Source organism: Photinus pyralis, unplaced genomic scaffold, assembly GCF_008802855.1.
Source record: "Photinus pyralis isolate 1611_PpyrPB1 unplaced genomic scaffold, Ppyr1.3 Ppyr1.4_LG6, whole genome shotgun sequence".
NCBI lineage: Eukaryota > Metazoa > Arthropoda > Insecta > Coleoptera > Lampyridae > Photinus > Photinus pyralis.
The window spans coordinates 33,881,936-33,899,533 of NW_022170663.1; the positions used below are offsets into that span (position 1 = coordinate 33,881,936).

Consider the following 17,598-nt stretch of genomic DNA (forward strand, 5'->3'; position numbering starts at 1 on the left):
CTACATTTTTAGTTGGTACAGATGAAATACTTAAAACTTTTATTTGAAACCTGATTGTATTACCAAAATCAATGAAAATAAGTGGGGGGTCAAAATATACTCAGAAACCCAGTACACGTAACTGTATATTCACCTTTGGTAATACAGCAGAACCTAACAAAACTAAGCAGATCTTTATTTGTTTTAAGAAGTTATGTTAGTTGCATAAAATTAGGCGCCCTTCAGAAGCGATTTTGTCATTTAAAATTAAAAGTAGACATAGGGAAAAAGATTACACGTAATTATATATCTACTTTTAAATAAATAGCACTGTATATTCACTTTGGCTGTTTGGGCGGGCGGTTGATCGGTCGGCTGCAAAGGTTTTTTAAGTATAACTCTCAAAGGAATCATCATAGAATGCTCAGATTTGAAGCATTAGCTTTGTTTATACATTATTGTTATATTGCCATCTGCAAAAGACACAATCTTATTTTCAAAAAAGTTACTTCAAAAATCTCATCCGATCTGTATTACGAAAGCGTGATGTACCGCCAAAGAATTGTTCTTGGAAAATTGTTGACTTAACTTTAATGCCATTTCGTGGTCAAACGTGGTCATGAAAACAAAATGGTTTTGAAATGTTGTAATATTTCGTTCCACGCCAGGAGAACATGATGGGTGAGGGAGTCTTTCCATAAGCAAGGAAAAAACTTCAACGGCTTATTTTAGCTTAAAATTTTTCAAAATCAGGAAAATATACTGTACGAAGAGATACAAGAAGTATCAGTGAAGTCATTTGTCAAATTTCTTTGGCTACCAGGAGAATATGATGAACAAGGAGGTCCTTTCTCATCATCGAGAAATCTGTTGGTTTAAATCAAATCTTTTATCGAGAGAATATAATGAGGGAGAAAGTGACTTTCTGACCATGCACATGGGTGCCAAAATCATGGCGCTCTGCGGAACTCTCTATTTTCCTAAGACATTTTTTTAAAATCTCTTAGGAATATTTTTTAAATTTTTGGAATTTCCATAGAAGTAAATTTCAAAAATGTCATGAAAATCGTAAGATTTTCTTAGGAGTGTTATAAAGTAGGAATTACTGAAGTCTTTTTAAAAAATTCCATAGGAATCTTCTTGGAAACATTCATTGGTTTTAAGAATTTTGTTAGCTGGCCAAGACGACAAACAAAGATTAAGCACTTACGGACTGTCACTTTTTATTAATATCATTTTTACTATAGAAGAAATATTGCATAGGCAATATTTAGAAACCTCAACATTTTTGGAATAGACTACTTTATACAAAATGCCCTTTAATTTTTGTACTTAATAAAATTTTAGTTTATGATCCCCCTGCATTTATTTATTATCAAAATACCAATACAGTCCACTAAACAGGGACCTCTTCTTAAAGGAAGCCATCCCCAATTGCAGCTCTCATATACAATAAAAATTATAAACATTAAAATGTCAAAAATAGAATAATTTAGGTATAGGACATTATACAGGATCGTTATTAAACATGAAACGGAAGCACTCACGCTCAAACCGTTTATATAGACATGAAAATTAAAACGCTTCCATTTGAAAGTATTTCACATGTTTTAAGGTTAAAAAGAATTTTTTATACAAGGTGTTTCAGTGCGACCGCCATCTTGAATTTTTTTAAATGGCAACATGGGTCATATGATAGGGCATTAATAAGCTTATTATTTTCATCATGTATAGTTTTCAATAATGCAGAAAAATTTGAAAAACTGCTGTACGTTCATTTGGCTAATGTATTGCACTTTAAATTTAGATACCTTTAAAATAACAGAATGTGTAAAATAAAGAAAGGAACAGTAAGCATGTGTGTAAAAAGTATGGTTTGTTTCCTTACAACTATTGTATTGTAAATCTTAATTTTGTGAAATATGGCAACGGTTTTTCAAATTTTTCTGGTTTATTTTCTAATTTAACACCATACATGATTAAGGTAGTAAGAAAGAGAAAAATATAATATTTCTAATGACGTGTCACATCCTCTATGTTGCTATTTAAACAAATTCAAGATGGCGGTCACACTCAAACACCCTGTATAAAAAAATTCTTTTCAATCTCTAAATATGTGAAATAACTTCCAATGGAAGCCTTTTAACTTTCATGTGTATATCTCAAACGGTTTGAGTGCGAGAGCTTCTTTAATAACAACCCTGCACGTGAAATGTATGTTGAATTTTACATAGTGTAAAAATTAATAAACCCCTTTAGCGGCAGAGCACCTCGGTTTGACCCTACATACGGGTCAAATCCAATGACCCATTTTCAATAGGCATGTGGCATATAGGTCAACTGTGCAAAGTTTGAGCCGAATCGGTCCAAGCGTTTGGCAGTTATCGTGTTCTTGAACGAACACCATCAACTCACCTATAAAGCTTACATCGCTTTGCTCTGCCGCTTAATAATTCATAGGGTGTTTAAAATAAACAAATGTGCATCAACTTCTGGAATACACAGAGATGACTCCACTTGAACATATTTTAGATTAATATTCCTCTTATTGACATTAGTATATGTCAAATTTTATAAATATATAGATAGCAGACATTCGTCAAAGTTCTGTCTGTCGCTAGTTTTGGTAATATCTGAGATAGCAATATGGACATATCAAATCTGAGGCACACACTATTCCTTTATCTCAATAGAATATAACTACCGCAAAAGGTGGCACACTCAATAATTCTTTGGTTTCAATTTGCGGATTTTCTCCAATTTTTCTTAACAAGCCGCTAGCAATGTCTTGTAGAAGACAATGGTTAATTAATTATTATTCAATTTAAAATACGTATGGATAAAATAAATTTCATAATCACAGTTAGAGCAAATGTGCAACAAGTTTTATTGAAATAAATATGTAAATCGAAAATACGCATTGTGTTTTGTTTGAAAAATTTACATTTGTCTCAATCACTCTGATACCCAATTATTTTTGTCGTCAATTCAATAATGGATGTTTAAGAACACCCTGTATGCAGTAATTTTAGGTTTTTTAAGTAGATAATAATATCCTTATATCGCATTGAAAGCGAGTTAAGAAAAACTGACGAAAATAGCATGCCAAAAATTTAGATTTTTAGTTCTTTTCTAAACACCATCCATAATCAATTTCATTCCATTCTGGGTACACTTAACTGAATTGCAAAAGTATGTAATTATTCAGTTTTTTTAAATTAGACAATCTAAAACAAACTGCCTACATTTTGAATTGTTTGGAATGTCTATTTTTTCTCAATGTCTCACGTAATACAAAATAGTCTCCTCATTTCTTGTCGTTTCTTAAGCTAATGACTAATAAATCACGGTGAACTTGATTCCCTCTATTTAAGTATTTTAGTAACATCACTGTTAGCTGTGCCTGAATTGTATTTCTTTTATTTTTACAGGTTGCACCATTTGTTCTGATTTTTTGCTTATATTGCCTATACCACCCCCTCTTTCATCTTATATATTTGTTAACTCTTTTAATAAGTTGTTATAATACTGTTTAGAAATTGATGTAAGTATGAAATACTGTTGTCGCTTTACACTAACTATTTATTTATTATATAAACTATTATTAGCTGTTTTTGCTATTAAACTTTGGCTTTCCCACCTGTAGCTTTACTAGTGTAATTTTGAATATCTTTTCTAACATTCAATAAACAGTTAAAGTATGCCAAGAGATTATTTACCTACGCCTCCAAAAAATCGCGCGTACACATTGTAACAAAATACTTGTTTTTTGTTTAGTTTAAATTAGAAGACGCGACTAAAGAAGAAGAATTACCGTCGACACCTTCGTTTTTGAGAAGGCCCTCGCCCGTAACAAACCCGCCTCTTAGACCCGTTTCGAATCCGGTGGAATGCGCCGAAGCGACCATAACGATACCGTTACGTAGGCCAAAATCACAGGACAATAAAGGTTCGATATTTCCCCTTTTTCGGGAAGTAATTCTAAAGTTTACCCTTGCAGAACAAGACAAGGAAAATGACGCTCGTAACGCACAGGCCACTTTGGCGACGCAGGCCGCCATACAAAGGAGGAGAAGGCCGAAAAGGAGATCGACGGGAGTCGTGGCATTTGACAATCTTGACGTGAGTGATTGCGATTAACTTAAGAATACAATTTTGATTTGGTGCGTGTGTTTAGGACCTAGATTCAGAAAAGGATCAGGGTACAGGAGGGGGCGATTTTGACGACTCGGCGAAACAAAATCATGACGAGGTGAGTAATTGGACCACCCTGTAGAAAGATTCGATATTAATAAGTTAAGTTCATTTAACCCACGCCGACTGTAAATATAATTCCTTACGTTAGACAAATCGTATTTCATAGACTGCAGCCAAGAATAACCTGTAGTGCATCTAATTTTAGAGGTGCTATCATCGCATTATGCATGCGGAATAAAACTCAGTCACTTTCAAATTACCAAAATAGTTATTGACAGCGATCAGTTTTACTGCTTTTTAATTGCACAGGTAACCTTGACTTAAACTTGGCAAATATCGCGTTTTGTGTATTATTCTTGGAAGTCCGGCACAAAATTCCCCATTAGGTGTGATTATCGCACGGCTCGTACGTCTCAAAATAACACTGTGTATCTTACGAAATTTCAAAATAAACATGGTAGTAAACTCTCTAAACAATATCTGGCCTTTTTTTAAACACTTGCCAATTCACTATACAAGTGTTTAACTAATCGACTATGAATACATCTTTAATAATAAATATTTCGAGACCGATCTGTAATGTTATGTTGCGTTTGTTTACGTTCAACAAGCTTAAGATTTGACTAAAACATTCTGTGCACAGGTGGACGCTTTGTGTAATTGGCACAACTTGATCGGCATACATGCTTAATGGTGTGTAAAATTAAACGTTAATTTTAATGCAAAAGAAACACAAATCGATCAACTGGTTTGCTGTGTTTATTTGAAAATGAGTCGAACAGAAACTGATTTGTATTTTTTTCCAATTTAAATATAGGTCCATCTAAATCGTCTGAACTGTAAACAATTGGTTTACATGTTTTATATGGCTTGAAATAGGGCAAAATTAACACAGATTGAGCTGCAAAAAACCAATGTGTTTTAGAAAAAGTATAAAAAACGCTTGGTTTGGTGATTAGGCTATTGTAGAACCAGAAATTTTCAGTTTGCACCACAGTGGAATCTTATATCATTGTATACATGTACAGCAGGTATAGCTTTTGTTGTTTAATTGCAACATTCGGAAAACAATAAAGTTCCAATGATGGAAAATACTGTACTGTCAATTTATTTACTCTCTCAATGGACACTTACTGATTGGCAATTAACAGTGTGTCAAGTGACGACACTCGGTGCCTGTCAGTTGACGTTTACAATTGTCGTTTCATGAGTAACGTGCCTTCATTGATACATACGAGCCCTAACACATAAATGTTCGGACACTCAAAATTTTACAAATGTTGTAATTTAAAAATCATTGTATGTTCATTTTTTTTTTCTGACTATAGTTATAAATTAAACATATTTAGTAGCTGTAATTTTATATTTTGTTGCAATATTAATTAATTTCAACTGTCAAATAACACAAAACACCATAAAAATAGAATTTAAAGTGACACAAAAATGTTCGGACACCACCCCTTAACAATGAGTTGGATCCTCTTTGGCTTTAATAACAGCTTGGATTCGTGTAGGCATGGTCGTCACAAGAGCTTTACATTGATCGATGCCAAAGGTATCCCAAATCTCTTGTAACTTTTCACTCAAAGAAGCAATATTTCGTTGCGAATGAATACGCAAACGTTGCTTCATTTTGTCACACTGTCTCAATGACATTGAGATCTGGACTGCTTGAGGGCACCTCTAAAACACTATTATTGTGGTCTTGTAACCATTTCTTAGTCGTTTTTTCCTGTGACATGATGCTCCGTCTTGTTGAAAAACAAAGTCTGCATCAGGTGATAGTGTCGCAAGTGAAGGCAATCAACTTTGTTCTAAAATTGCTTGATATTTCTGAGCATAAACATTACCATTTGTAAGTGCAATTGTCCCAGCCCATTTGCAGACATACTGCCCCACACCGTTACACACTGGGGAATTTTACAGAACGCTTTAAGCAATCTTTGTGAAACGCTTTGTTTTCCGTTGTGATAACTCTTTCTCGATAACCGCCTACATTCCGTACTGTGTCTCTTCGTCCAGATTTGCAAATGGTTATCAGCGCTTTCTGCATTCTAGGGGTAACTGTTGGCCGTCTTCCTGTGTTGTTTCCTGCAACTTCGATTGATGCTGTTTTCCCATACTTTGTTACAATATCTGCCACCGTGGACATGGACAAATTGAATTCCTGACCTATTGTCCTAAAGGATTTTCCCTTATGAACCCATTTTACTATTAATTGTCGAATTTCTTTCCGTGTTGCTTTGCCATGTGCCATTTTTCCTTTAACAAAATGTCAAAGTGTGCTGACAAGTTATAAAAATTATAATTTTTTTTGTTTTTATCCTGTTACGTAGATCAAACTATCAAATATATGTGGTGTCCGAACATTTATGTGTCAGTTAATTTCGCTGGTTTTCCCATTTTCATGTTGTGAGAGCATTAAAAAAATTGTTTTTTGGTATTAAACATAAACAATAAACTTATAATACATATTTCTATATAAGATATCTGCGGATTTATTGACATTGGACTGGTTTTATTTTTTTTCGGTTTTATTTTAAAAATGCTAGATGTCCGAACATTTATGTGTTAGGGCTCATAGAATTAGTCTATTGACTAAATATCGAAGATAAATAGACTTTATGCATCAGATAACCGTCTCGTTAATTTGGGTGGTGTTAAAGGGGTGATTTTTAGAATACATGATATGCTCGCTTTTACTAGAAGCATCTGTGGTTAAAATTTCAAAAAATATCCATAAATAAAAAAGTTGACATTGTGCAGTCTTCGCGTGAGCACATCTGAATTTTACAATATGCGATATGCTGGTCTTTACTAGAAGCATGTGTGGTTAACATATCAAAAAAGATCTCCATAAATAAGAAAGATGACATTGCGCAGTTGGCGCATGCGCACATTAATCATCAATTTTTCTTGGTTGAGGTGCTAGAGCTATAAGCTACCAAATGCAAAAAGAGCGCACTAAATATTTTGAAAACTGTAGGAGTAGTTAAGGCCTCGGACGGATGAAGCGGCTATAATAGCGCCAAATGAGTTGGAAAATGCGCTAAAAAAATGATGCATGTCCGCTTTATCTAACGAAAATCTCCAGTTTCTCCTCTGGTCTTCCTTGCAGTTATTGGACATTCCCGTGAACCCAATTCAAAAATTTTGCAGTTTTTTTGGAAGTAGAAAAACCCCCCAGATATGAAATTTTGTCAAAATAAATTTTTCCCATACTCCCGATTAGTGAGGCATACCCAAAAACCTAGGTAAAACTTTGATCTGTTATCATTACTGTGGGAACAATTTTATTTTATTGAATTTTGCTCTCGGATGATACATTTTGGATCTTTGTCTTATTTGGAAAAAAATGCTTATTTTGCCCCCTTTCACACCACCACAATTAATGACATAGTTACCTGGTTCCTCCTGTAGAATACACCACAGGCGCCAAACACACAAGCCACGGTCCTGAACTCTCACAATGACTTCATTATGGTCCTGCAAGTTAACAACATTACAGTTAAAAATAATGGAAATTATTTAATTACAGCTTAAGAAAAACAGCTCAATGTACAGGGTGGTTCAAATTCGTAGTTCTCCATTTGGATCTACGTAACGGTGAGAGATACAGTAGTGGTTAAATGGGGGCAAGATTTCCCCTTTTTTTGACTAAAAACATGCATTTGACATTTTTTAAAAATATCACGGAAAAACTGAAAATGTTAAATTTCGTTTCCATTTTCCCTAGCTTAAACGGTCGGAAATGGACGGTTCCCGGTTCTATGGCCATTTTTGTTCAGGGAATCTGAATCTGTCATCAGAATTTCTAGAACATGCTACTTTCTTATTTCTTATGGACGCCATATTCGATCTTTACGGAATGAGATAGAGGACAGAAAAAGAAAAATAATTACGCGTCACATGCTATACTTTTACATAACTTTACATTTCAGAATCAAATTCATTCATGAACAAAACATCCACGGGTAACTAGATAATTTCAAATGCGTTTTTTTAGTTACAAAAATGGGCAACTTTGCCACCTACACTGTATCTTTCGCCTTTACGGAGCTCCCAGTGGTGAGCCCGAATTTGAACCACCCTGTACAAGAAAATGTGATTTTTTTTATACAAGTTGTTCATAAATCATATGATGTAAATACGGAAGGGGGTAATTCCTTGGCTTATTTTATGACCAAAAGTCCATATAAACATAGGTTCGAGAACGCTTTGTTAATATCTACAGGGTGTTATAATTTCACTGTACATTTTACAATTTTAACCTCTAATGTAAACACAAAACGCAATTTTTTATTATTTTGGGCTTAATTTTTAAGCGGGCGGGGTTTCAACCAAGGGCTGCTCTACCACCCCATCCCACTATACATTTATCTACTAATATTCATGCCCGAACCAGGGATCCTTAGTGACACAGTCGAGCTTCCACACCACTGCGCCACACAGGCCGGGTGGACTGTCAAAAGTAATAAAAAGAAGGGATGATCCAAATAAAGTCACAGTCTGCAGGACACCGAAAAGTTGCCAAACAAATCACAGAATCAAATTCTCATTTTACAATCTACCAGAGGCGCACCGAAAAAAAGTTCAGTGGTAGAAAATGGAACACGCCCAATGATTTAAACTCTTGAAATGTTAACACCGTGTATAACGAAGCGTTTGCAAACCTATGTTTATACAAACTTTTAGTTTAAAATAATCCAAAGAATTAACCCTTTATCATCATATTTAGGAACACCCTGTATATGAATTAATACAATTACCCAACATTTTTTTTTCTGTGCTTGTTTCATACCCTGGCAGGTGCATGGTGGTATTTGCTATTGGCCACTTTTGAGGTACACTCATTTTTATTTACCCAACAGACGCAATCAAAACACAAGTTTAGATAATAAACCACAAACTTAACTGTTTATCACATTTTGATAACGATTACCTGCTCTTATCCAAAAGTTTTCAATAACTTGCAGTTATAAGTGCTCACTTGGTGAAATAGGTATTCCACTCAAAATAATCTGTATTTAACCCTCGTGGCGATGGGGAAAATTGTGAAATTAAAAACGAAAATCGGCGTTACTCAATCACTATTTTTATAGGCCAACTGTGAATTCACTCAGCTGTTATAATTCAAATGTGTAAGATTTCCCATCTTTTTTACTTGCGGATTTGGTTCTTGTTCGTTTGATTTGATGTCACCTGTGAATAATAATAAGAATTCCGCAAGTGCAAACACAAAGACAACGAAAACAATTGCAAGGTCTGAAAAAAATATTGATTATTAATTTGTAAAAACCCACTGTTAAAAACAGAAGATTAAAATTGCAGTAAAGTACAAAAATTAGCGTATATACCACTGGACCGAAGTCCGTCCTAATCGCTCAGATGCTTGTTATCCTCAACTTAATTTCGGGCAACAAACTGCACCCTCGGGAGTAAAATACACACCCTTGGTCCAAGATAAGGATCTCCGAAAACATAAACGTTATGACAATGGTGAAATTAGAGAAAAGATAGGCAGTTCAGATGTTATTATCATGTTTTAAAAAAATCCAGAAAATTCCGATTACTTCAGAAGATATACCAGAAAAAATCTAAATTTACCAATTTGGTTTTTATTTATTCCACATGTTATTTAAACAGATATTTTAAAAATCAAAAACACTTTCTCATTGCCACTTTTTGAGCTCTACAAGACACCGTTGAGGATTTTCAATACAACTTTCGTTTAGAAGAAATCATCAACTTAATTTTTTTGTATGCCCCGCAAAAAGTAGTATTGAGTAGCATTTTTTGCTACGAATACAACGATGTATGGCACACAAAAAAAACAAAAGGTGGAAACTGTTGATTTCCATAGAATAGTTTATCCGCACAAAACACCCTAATCTTGTGAGAATACTTATGAAACAAATTTACTATTCTTCAGAAGATTTGTGTGCGAGTGCACCACCCTGTTGAAACCAACAGTTTCCAACTTTTGTTTTTTTTGGGTGTATGCCATATATCGTTGTATTCGTGATAAAAACTGCTACTTAATACAGTATGTACTTTTTTTGCCCATTTAAAAAAATAAAGTTGATGATGATTTCTCCGAAACGATACGTTGTATGGAAAATTCCTTAACGATATCTTGTAGAGCTCAAAAAGTGGCAAAAAGAAATGTTTTTTTTATTTTTTGTAACTGTTCAAATAAGTCAGAAAAAAAAACGAAATTGATAAATTTCGGTTTTCCTAGCATATCTCCGGAAGTAATCGGAATTTTCTGATTTTCTTTAAAGCATGATAATAACTGTTTAATTGCGCACCTTTTCTCTAATTTGACCATCGTCGTATCTTCCATGGTTTCTGAGATCCCCATGGTAATACAACCTTATCTTGGACACAGTGTATATATCACTTTCAAGAAACAGTCGAACTTTTGTAATTGTGAACCGATTCCGACCAAATTTTAAGGGTCGCTGTAACCCATAAATATCTCGATCAAGTTGGTGAATCAACCAATTCCACCATATTGGAACAAAATGGGGGAAAGAAATCTACCTATACCTGATCGGCCAAGCCGAAAGGAATTTTTTTACCTTAATAGCTCTCATCTATATACGCTGATCAGTTAACCATTCTGTCTGCCCTTATCTCTACATATCTATACTTTTAACCTAAAACCTATAAAATATAATGGTTAACGGAGAAAGGTGAGTGATATGTTTTCAATTAGTCTATTTATATATTAGCAGATACAATTTCCTTTGACAAAACATGTGAAGCAGGTTTCCTCTGGAACCGAATAATTCATGTTTCTTATTCTCTCCAAAATTTTTGCCCTCCCTTCGTCAGATTTGCAACCGCTTCCAAAATTGTCTGCGTTAACAACGTATAAAATCCTGTTATTTTCAAAAATTGATAAAAACAAGAAACAAATAAAATATCAAATTGAAGATGCTCTACAATTCTGAATAAAACATGATTTTACCTAAGTATTGCCGTTAGCGAGTTATGATAGAAAAACCATCAAACTTTTTCGTTGATTTTTGACCACAGAAATTTCTCCCGACGTCAGTTCCAGTGGCAAACTTAGATTTTTCTTTCTTTACCATTTAAAGAAATCTGAAAAACAATAATAATAATAAACTTCCAGACGAGTGGAAAACTTATTGATGGTGAAAATCTATCATATGAAATTTAAACAGTGATGTCTTCATGGTCTCTATTGTCTCCATTTCCGACAATTCCAAAATCCCTCAGCAACAATTTCATTTTTGACAATTTTCATCTAAAATTGTCTGTGAGCCCAAAAGCATAATAATAATAATAATATTGCCTTTATTGGAGGAAATAGAAAAAAAAAATGTGCACTCGATTTACCTAATGGTTCCACTGAATTCTAGGGATGGATAGGAAGGCGCTTTTCTTCCCTTCAGTTGCGCGGAAATTTCCACCTCGGCACTCGCCCAATCGCGATCCTAATCTTGTACAGTGTCACAGTTAATTAAGTTCAGGGATAATTTTTTCTGAAAATCACATTTGTCAAGAGGTTGAAAAATTAAAGTGATTCCAATAATCATTTATTCAACAGTTTCATGGAGTCTTGATTGAACTAAATTTTATGCTCTACTCGCTATGGCTCGATGGGACGCATTTCAATCTTGTTTTAGGAGTGAATTAGTGTTCCTTTAGGATTAATTGTTCCACTTACGGGAAGCAACTTGATGATCTTGATCCGCTTTGACAATACCAAAGAAGAAAGTATAAGAGTTGTTTTTTTTTGCACCAACATTACATTAAGCAGATTGTCGGAATTCCACAAATTACTTGTCGTTCTCGCAAATATAAATGTTTACGTTCAGGTTTTCCAAGTGAGTGTTACATTGTATGTAAACTGTTACTAGTTAATCGCATATTTATTCATAGATTTGCTATGTTGAGTATAGATTGTAAATTAGTATATGTAACGACACATTTGGAGGATATCCAATAAACGCGAGATTTTATAATCATTAATTACATCTTTTTTTTGTGACTTTTACGCGTAATAAAATGTTAAGGTCGAAATAAAAATCGAAAAAGTGATTGATTCCTATCGAAGAAAAACTTGTCGTAAAAGACGTATGTTTATTTAAAAATAACTTTTTTTGTTGGAATATTAATACCTAGAAATTGCTTTAAAGGAGCATTAAATGTTATTTTTGGAACTTCTACTTCTATGCACGCATAATGGTAGAAAAAGATGGAATATGTGAAAAGTTTTAAATAGCTTTTAAGTTTGTTGCTTTATGCCTTTAGTTCAGTTAACGCGGCAGATGCTGTTTCAGTCTCATTGAAGGCGTTAATTGTGCGGTTCTGTGCCAATTTTGTAAACAAGACATCGCGAGTTTCTCTAGTATGAAGAAGTGATTGTTTTCGCGATGTCCTTTCGCAACACGCCGAGCGCCCGACAGCGCTCATCATCCCTTGTGCGTTTCGGAAGTACGGGCAATGTCGGGTATGGGCGCCCTCGAAGCTTGGGCTTTTTTAACGCTAACAAATTTTCCCCTTACGCCACGAGCCAGACGAGCAACTTTTCACCCTATAGTTCAGTAAATAATAATTACAGCCCGTCGTATTCCTCGAACTACAAAAGTCCTTACTTTTCGAACGATTATCGAGGCCGTAACGGTTACGCCAGTTTAACAATACCTGTGAAAGCATTCAGCCCGACGAGTGTTGTGCCAAATTATGCAAAGTTGTTTGATAACACACACGTCAAGAGTGCCAGACAATCGCGACCCACAACTAGATCAGACAGTTTTAATAGAAAACGTTCATTAAGCTCCGTTAGCAGTGGAATGGGGTCTAGGTCTCTCAGTTTAACATCACTCAATTCCGAAGGTTACGCCGTAAGACTTAACAGTTGGAAACCACTTTCAAATTGTAATCAATCATTTTTTATTTCAGAGTGGCACAGATAGATCAAACAGAAGCTCCAGATTAGGAAGTACGACCGATATCCGCGGTGAAAATGGAGAAATAGATTATAAAAAATTGTATGAGCAAGCAATTTTAGAAAATGATAGACTTAGAGATAAACTTAAAAAATCGGACGAGGAGTTAAGGGACACCAAACAGACGCTGGAAAGACTTAATACAGTGGTCAGTATGATGATTTTTCTATACAATTTGCATACTCCTTAGATCCACCTCTGGTTCCTAACGAGGTGATTGAGTCATAAGTATGCTATAGTAGAATACCTCCATCAGTGAGCGTCTGTTTAAATTAATACCGTTTAAATTTGTTCACCGATGGGGAACAGTCTTTTTTCGATCTTCGAAAGTTACACGATTAATTTTGTTATTTTTTGACAGACAAGTAAAAATTCGCTATCGGAATTAGAGAAGAGAGAGAAAAGAGCTATGGAAAGGAAACTTAGCGAAATGGAGGAGGAATTAAAGGTAATGTTGCACACGCTTTGGTAGGAACTGTTACAAGTGCAAGTGGTTTTTTGTTTTAATTTTTTTGTAGCCGCTGTTTGCTGTAGTTGTGTGACATTTAAATATTCTTTCAGCATTTCAGCCAGCTTGCAGATGTCAGCGTACATTCATTTTTTTTTACCGCACTTGTAGGTAGAGTGCTGAATGCTTTAAGCATAATCGACTACTCGATTTAACATCTACTAACACACCTAACCGATTTAAAAACACTCATACGAATTTTTGATGATTTTTTCCTTCGAGATTTTTTGAAGACGATTTTTCACCAGCTATCGCAGCTCTATTAAACAAAAATCCTTTTAAATTACAATCGACATTGTACATTACAACATTAAACACCTTAAAAACATTAATACGTAAACACTGTTACTTACTTTGTTTTTTTTTTGTTTGTGTGAACTCGATTCTTCGCATAATCGAATGGGGAAATTGTTGTTTTAGCAATTGCAAAAACTGAAAGCTGAGAACGAACGGCTACGGGCCGAAAACAGGGCTCTCACACGTGTTGTCAGCAAACTTACCAACTCTGCAAATAAATAGGTAACCATATGATGCTGCCGACAATATTGTAGTCACCGCATATATGCAAGCAAGCCTTTTTGTTTTATAGTGCGTCTTCACGTTCTGTATTCTGTATTTAATACATTGTGCTTTCATGATTTAACATAATCGTTACATGTTACACATTAAAACAAGAACTATTTTCTCTGGCTACTACTTCATTTGGGAAATTGAGCAAAAAGAACTAAATATTTATTCTGAGAACAATGGGCAACTGTGTTCAAGTCAATTCATTAGCCGAAAATTAAACCCAATTTGTACATCTTGCATGTACTTTTCTTACAGTGGGTTTATGCTACTTATGCAGGTGTCGTAGGTTGGTATCATTGGTAACTACTTAACCTCAATTTCCTTCAAAAGTTGTTTATCCCTTCAATTTAGTTAAATTCAATTAAATAAAGTTGCATAAACCCACCTTAATTGTGCTATGTGATGATTCTTTTTATTTGAAGCACGTGTAACCAAACTTTAACACTAAATAGATACACAACAGGGTGGCAACACTGTATCTCATTAACTGGCGGTTTTTTGACACTGTCCAAGAACTGTTCTACCACAATTGTTTTTGAAGTGCTTAGTTTAGTGTTTTTAGTGTGTGTAGTCATACCTACAATAATTTTTATTGAAATTTAACAGTACATTTTTATGGTTCCATCAAGGATCACATGTGAGCTCAAACTTTATTTTTTGTTATACCTGCATTATCATCAGCCCCTTTTGAAACGTAAAGCGTGAATAAAAGACTGTATATAGCGCGCTGTGTTTATAAGTATTGCTCTTTTTTGTTGACCATGCAATATATTAAAGAGAGAAAGAAATAGAATGAGTTAGAAAGTGTGTCAATGCTGCCCGAATGGTGTGACACGTCGCGTGCATACGAGACACTTTTTCATTATGCAGGTCTAATCAAACATAGTACTTGATCAACGCCCAATTGCGCACATATGCTTCAACCTCAAGGTCATTGTTGAATCTTTACCTCAGAGCCTCTTTGAGCGGACCAAAAAACATGAAAGTCGCCGGATGAAAGGTCTGGACTATAGGCAGGATGCTGTTTTAAAACCAAGTTGCTTCAATTTTTGATGGGTCAGGGCTGCAGTATGTGGACGAGCGTTGTCTTAGAGTAAAATCACATCTTTTACAGGTCGATATGCCAACCTAACCTCACTTAAAATTTTGCAGTAGTAGTCTGTCTTTATTGTTCGTGCAAAAAATCGATGTACAGTGTATTCTATTTTGGTTGAGGCTGCAGTGTATCTCAACTGTTTTTAAAGATAGAGACTTAAGTGTGGTGTCACACTATGCGTTTTTACCGCTCCCGCTAAAACGCTCCTGTTTGACGGGATGATAATATCACACGTTATTAAATGGTACCAGTCACATATATGCGTTTTCGCCGCACCAACCGGATGCAACCGCATCCTGCTGCCGCTGCGCAGGATGACATGAAACCACGTGTTGTTGCACGTTGGTTGTCATCAGTTGTCACACTGAGCGTTGCAACCGGGTGTTTTGTTAGGTTTACAATGTTTGATGTCGGTTTATTCATCGAGTGCGTGCATGCAAAAACTGCACTGTGGGAAAAACAATCTAAAGAGTATGTAGATAGAAACTGTAGGGAGAAATCATGGGCAGAAATTGAATTTTTGGACATTCGATAATCTACAAAAAAATTTTTTTTGTTCATTCGATTTTTTTCATAAAACTTCACAAACCTATTATTAGATTCTCGTCCTGAATTAAATGGATCAATCCAATATTGATGATATATCTGCTTCCGCAAATCGCAATAACCCCTCCGCTTCAAGCGCACAAACCTTTAACAATAATTGAGACATGACACTACTTAGACTGCCGAAATATAGCGAAAACGCATCCCGTTAGACCGGAATAGTGTGACAAGTAGATCTCATCCTGTCAAACCGCATCCGTTTTAGCGGGAGCGGTAAAAACGCATAGTGTGACACCACACTAAGACCCTGTGCCACTTTTTTGTGAAACTTTTAATACCACAAACAGAATCAATCTAGTTTGTTTCTGAGAATACATGATGAAAACGAAAAGTTTGACTTTTTGGGATGTTATCGTATCTTACTACCCTTGTAAGATAGAAAAAAGGTAAAAACTGTTCATTCTAGATATTTTTACGTAGAATCCAGTGGCGTAGTAAAAAAATTGTTGAGCACCGTTTCTGAGATTTGACCCAAAGTTGGTATTTATTAAATGCAACACCCTGTATATCGTAACGTCCATGTTTTGCTTTTTTTCCTGATTACAATGATGTATCACAACCTTTATTTTTTTTAATTTTAGCTATGAACCATAGATAAAAATCCTGTTTTTTACAGTTTTTAAATAGTAGGCCATGGATTCATGGAGATTTTGTTTTTGTAGTATATTCACGATCACGGCAGCCGATACCAATCAATAAAAATGGCTGACTGTAGAAACATTTCATTTCATTGCTGAACTTGAATAAAAACAAGACTGTTGAAATGAATAATGATGTTCTCTTTAAGATCCATAGATACAGTTAAAAATGTGGACTCAATTAAATTTTTAGGAGTATTTATTGACCCGGCTAAATCTCTTTGCAAAACAATTTTCTGGTTGCGCAGTTTAAGGTCACATGTAACTAAAAATGTGCTTATTTTGCGCTGTTTCTCAGATGATATTACGGCATTGGGTCATACTCCTCATCTAAAGGAAGTCTTTTCTGTGCAAAGGAAAGGTATCAGAAAAAAAATATCTAATCCATTTGGGGATATATTGCGCTATGTGTGGCGACACTGTTAGAAAGAAACAAAACTAGGGTAGAACTTTCCTCTTTATCCTTTCAAGGTCAAACTTACGCCGAAACCGTCTATTCAAATTACAGAGAGTAAGACAAGTTCGCATAGAACTAGACATTTTGACAGTTTCATCATTCTATATTTGGTACTGCTTAGTATACATGCTTCATTGTAAAAAGTACAACAATTCTTCCCACCACTAGTACGGGACCAGAATTTGCAATCAAATTAAAATGCGAACTTTCCTTAACAAGAAATTGTGCAAATTATATGGAGCACTATTTTTTTACCTGATAATTTAGAGTACAGGAATTCAAAAATTTAAAAAAATAAAGCGTTTTTTAATTCCAAAACCATTTTACACCATTTTTGAACTGTAAATTATTAGTATTATTACCTACACATTAGGTAATTGCATGTTACACCTGAGTAGACTATGATAATAAAAAACAAAAGAATGCCAGAAAGTAAACAAGTGTCACAAATCAATTATTTATTGCAATTGTATTTTCTATTGCGTAATAAAATAAGATTAATTAAAAAGGTGAATTTTGAAAATGATGAACTAGTGTTTTTAGATAAATGCGGAGAGCCGCAA

The 17,598-nt window shown here is 34.7% G+C and overlaps 1 protein-coding gene across 10 annotated transcripts in view; it reads left to right on the forward strand.

The window, feature by feature from the left end:
• The window catches only part of LOC116173891 (protein phosphatase 1 regulatory subunit 12A-like), a 55,554-nt gene that overhangs the window by 35,416 nt on the left and 2,540 nt on the right, over positions 1 to 17,598 (forward strand). For 6 of the 10 annotated variants that reach the window (XM_031491624.1, XM_031491619.1, XM_031491623.1 and 3 more), the window contains 6 exons: positions 3,757 to 3,928; positions 3,980 to 4,101; positions 4,157 to 4,231; positions 13,114 to 13,308; positions 13,522 to 13,608; positions 14,089 to 14,187. In XM_031491624.1, the coding sequence (XP_031347484.1) occupies positions 3,757 to 3,928; positions 3,980 to 4,101; positions 4,157 to 4,231; positions 13,114 to 13,308; positions 13,522 to 13,608; positions 14,089 to 14,187 (750 nt within the window). Of the gene's footprint in view, positions 1 to 3,756; positions 4,102 to 4,156; positions 4,232 to 13,113; positions 13,309 to 13,521; positions 13,609 to 14,088; positions 14,188 to 17,598 lie in introns of all 10 variants that reach the window. The other 4 variants (XM_031491618.1, XM_031491622.1, XM_031491621.1 and 1 more) reach the window with 2 other exon arrangements.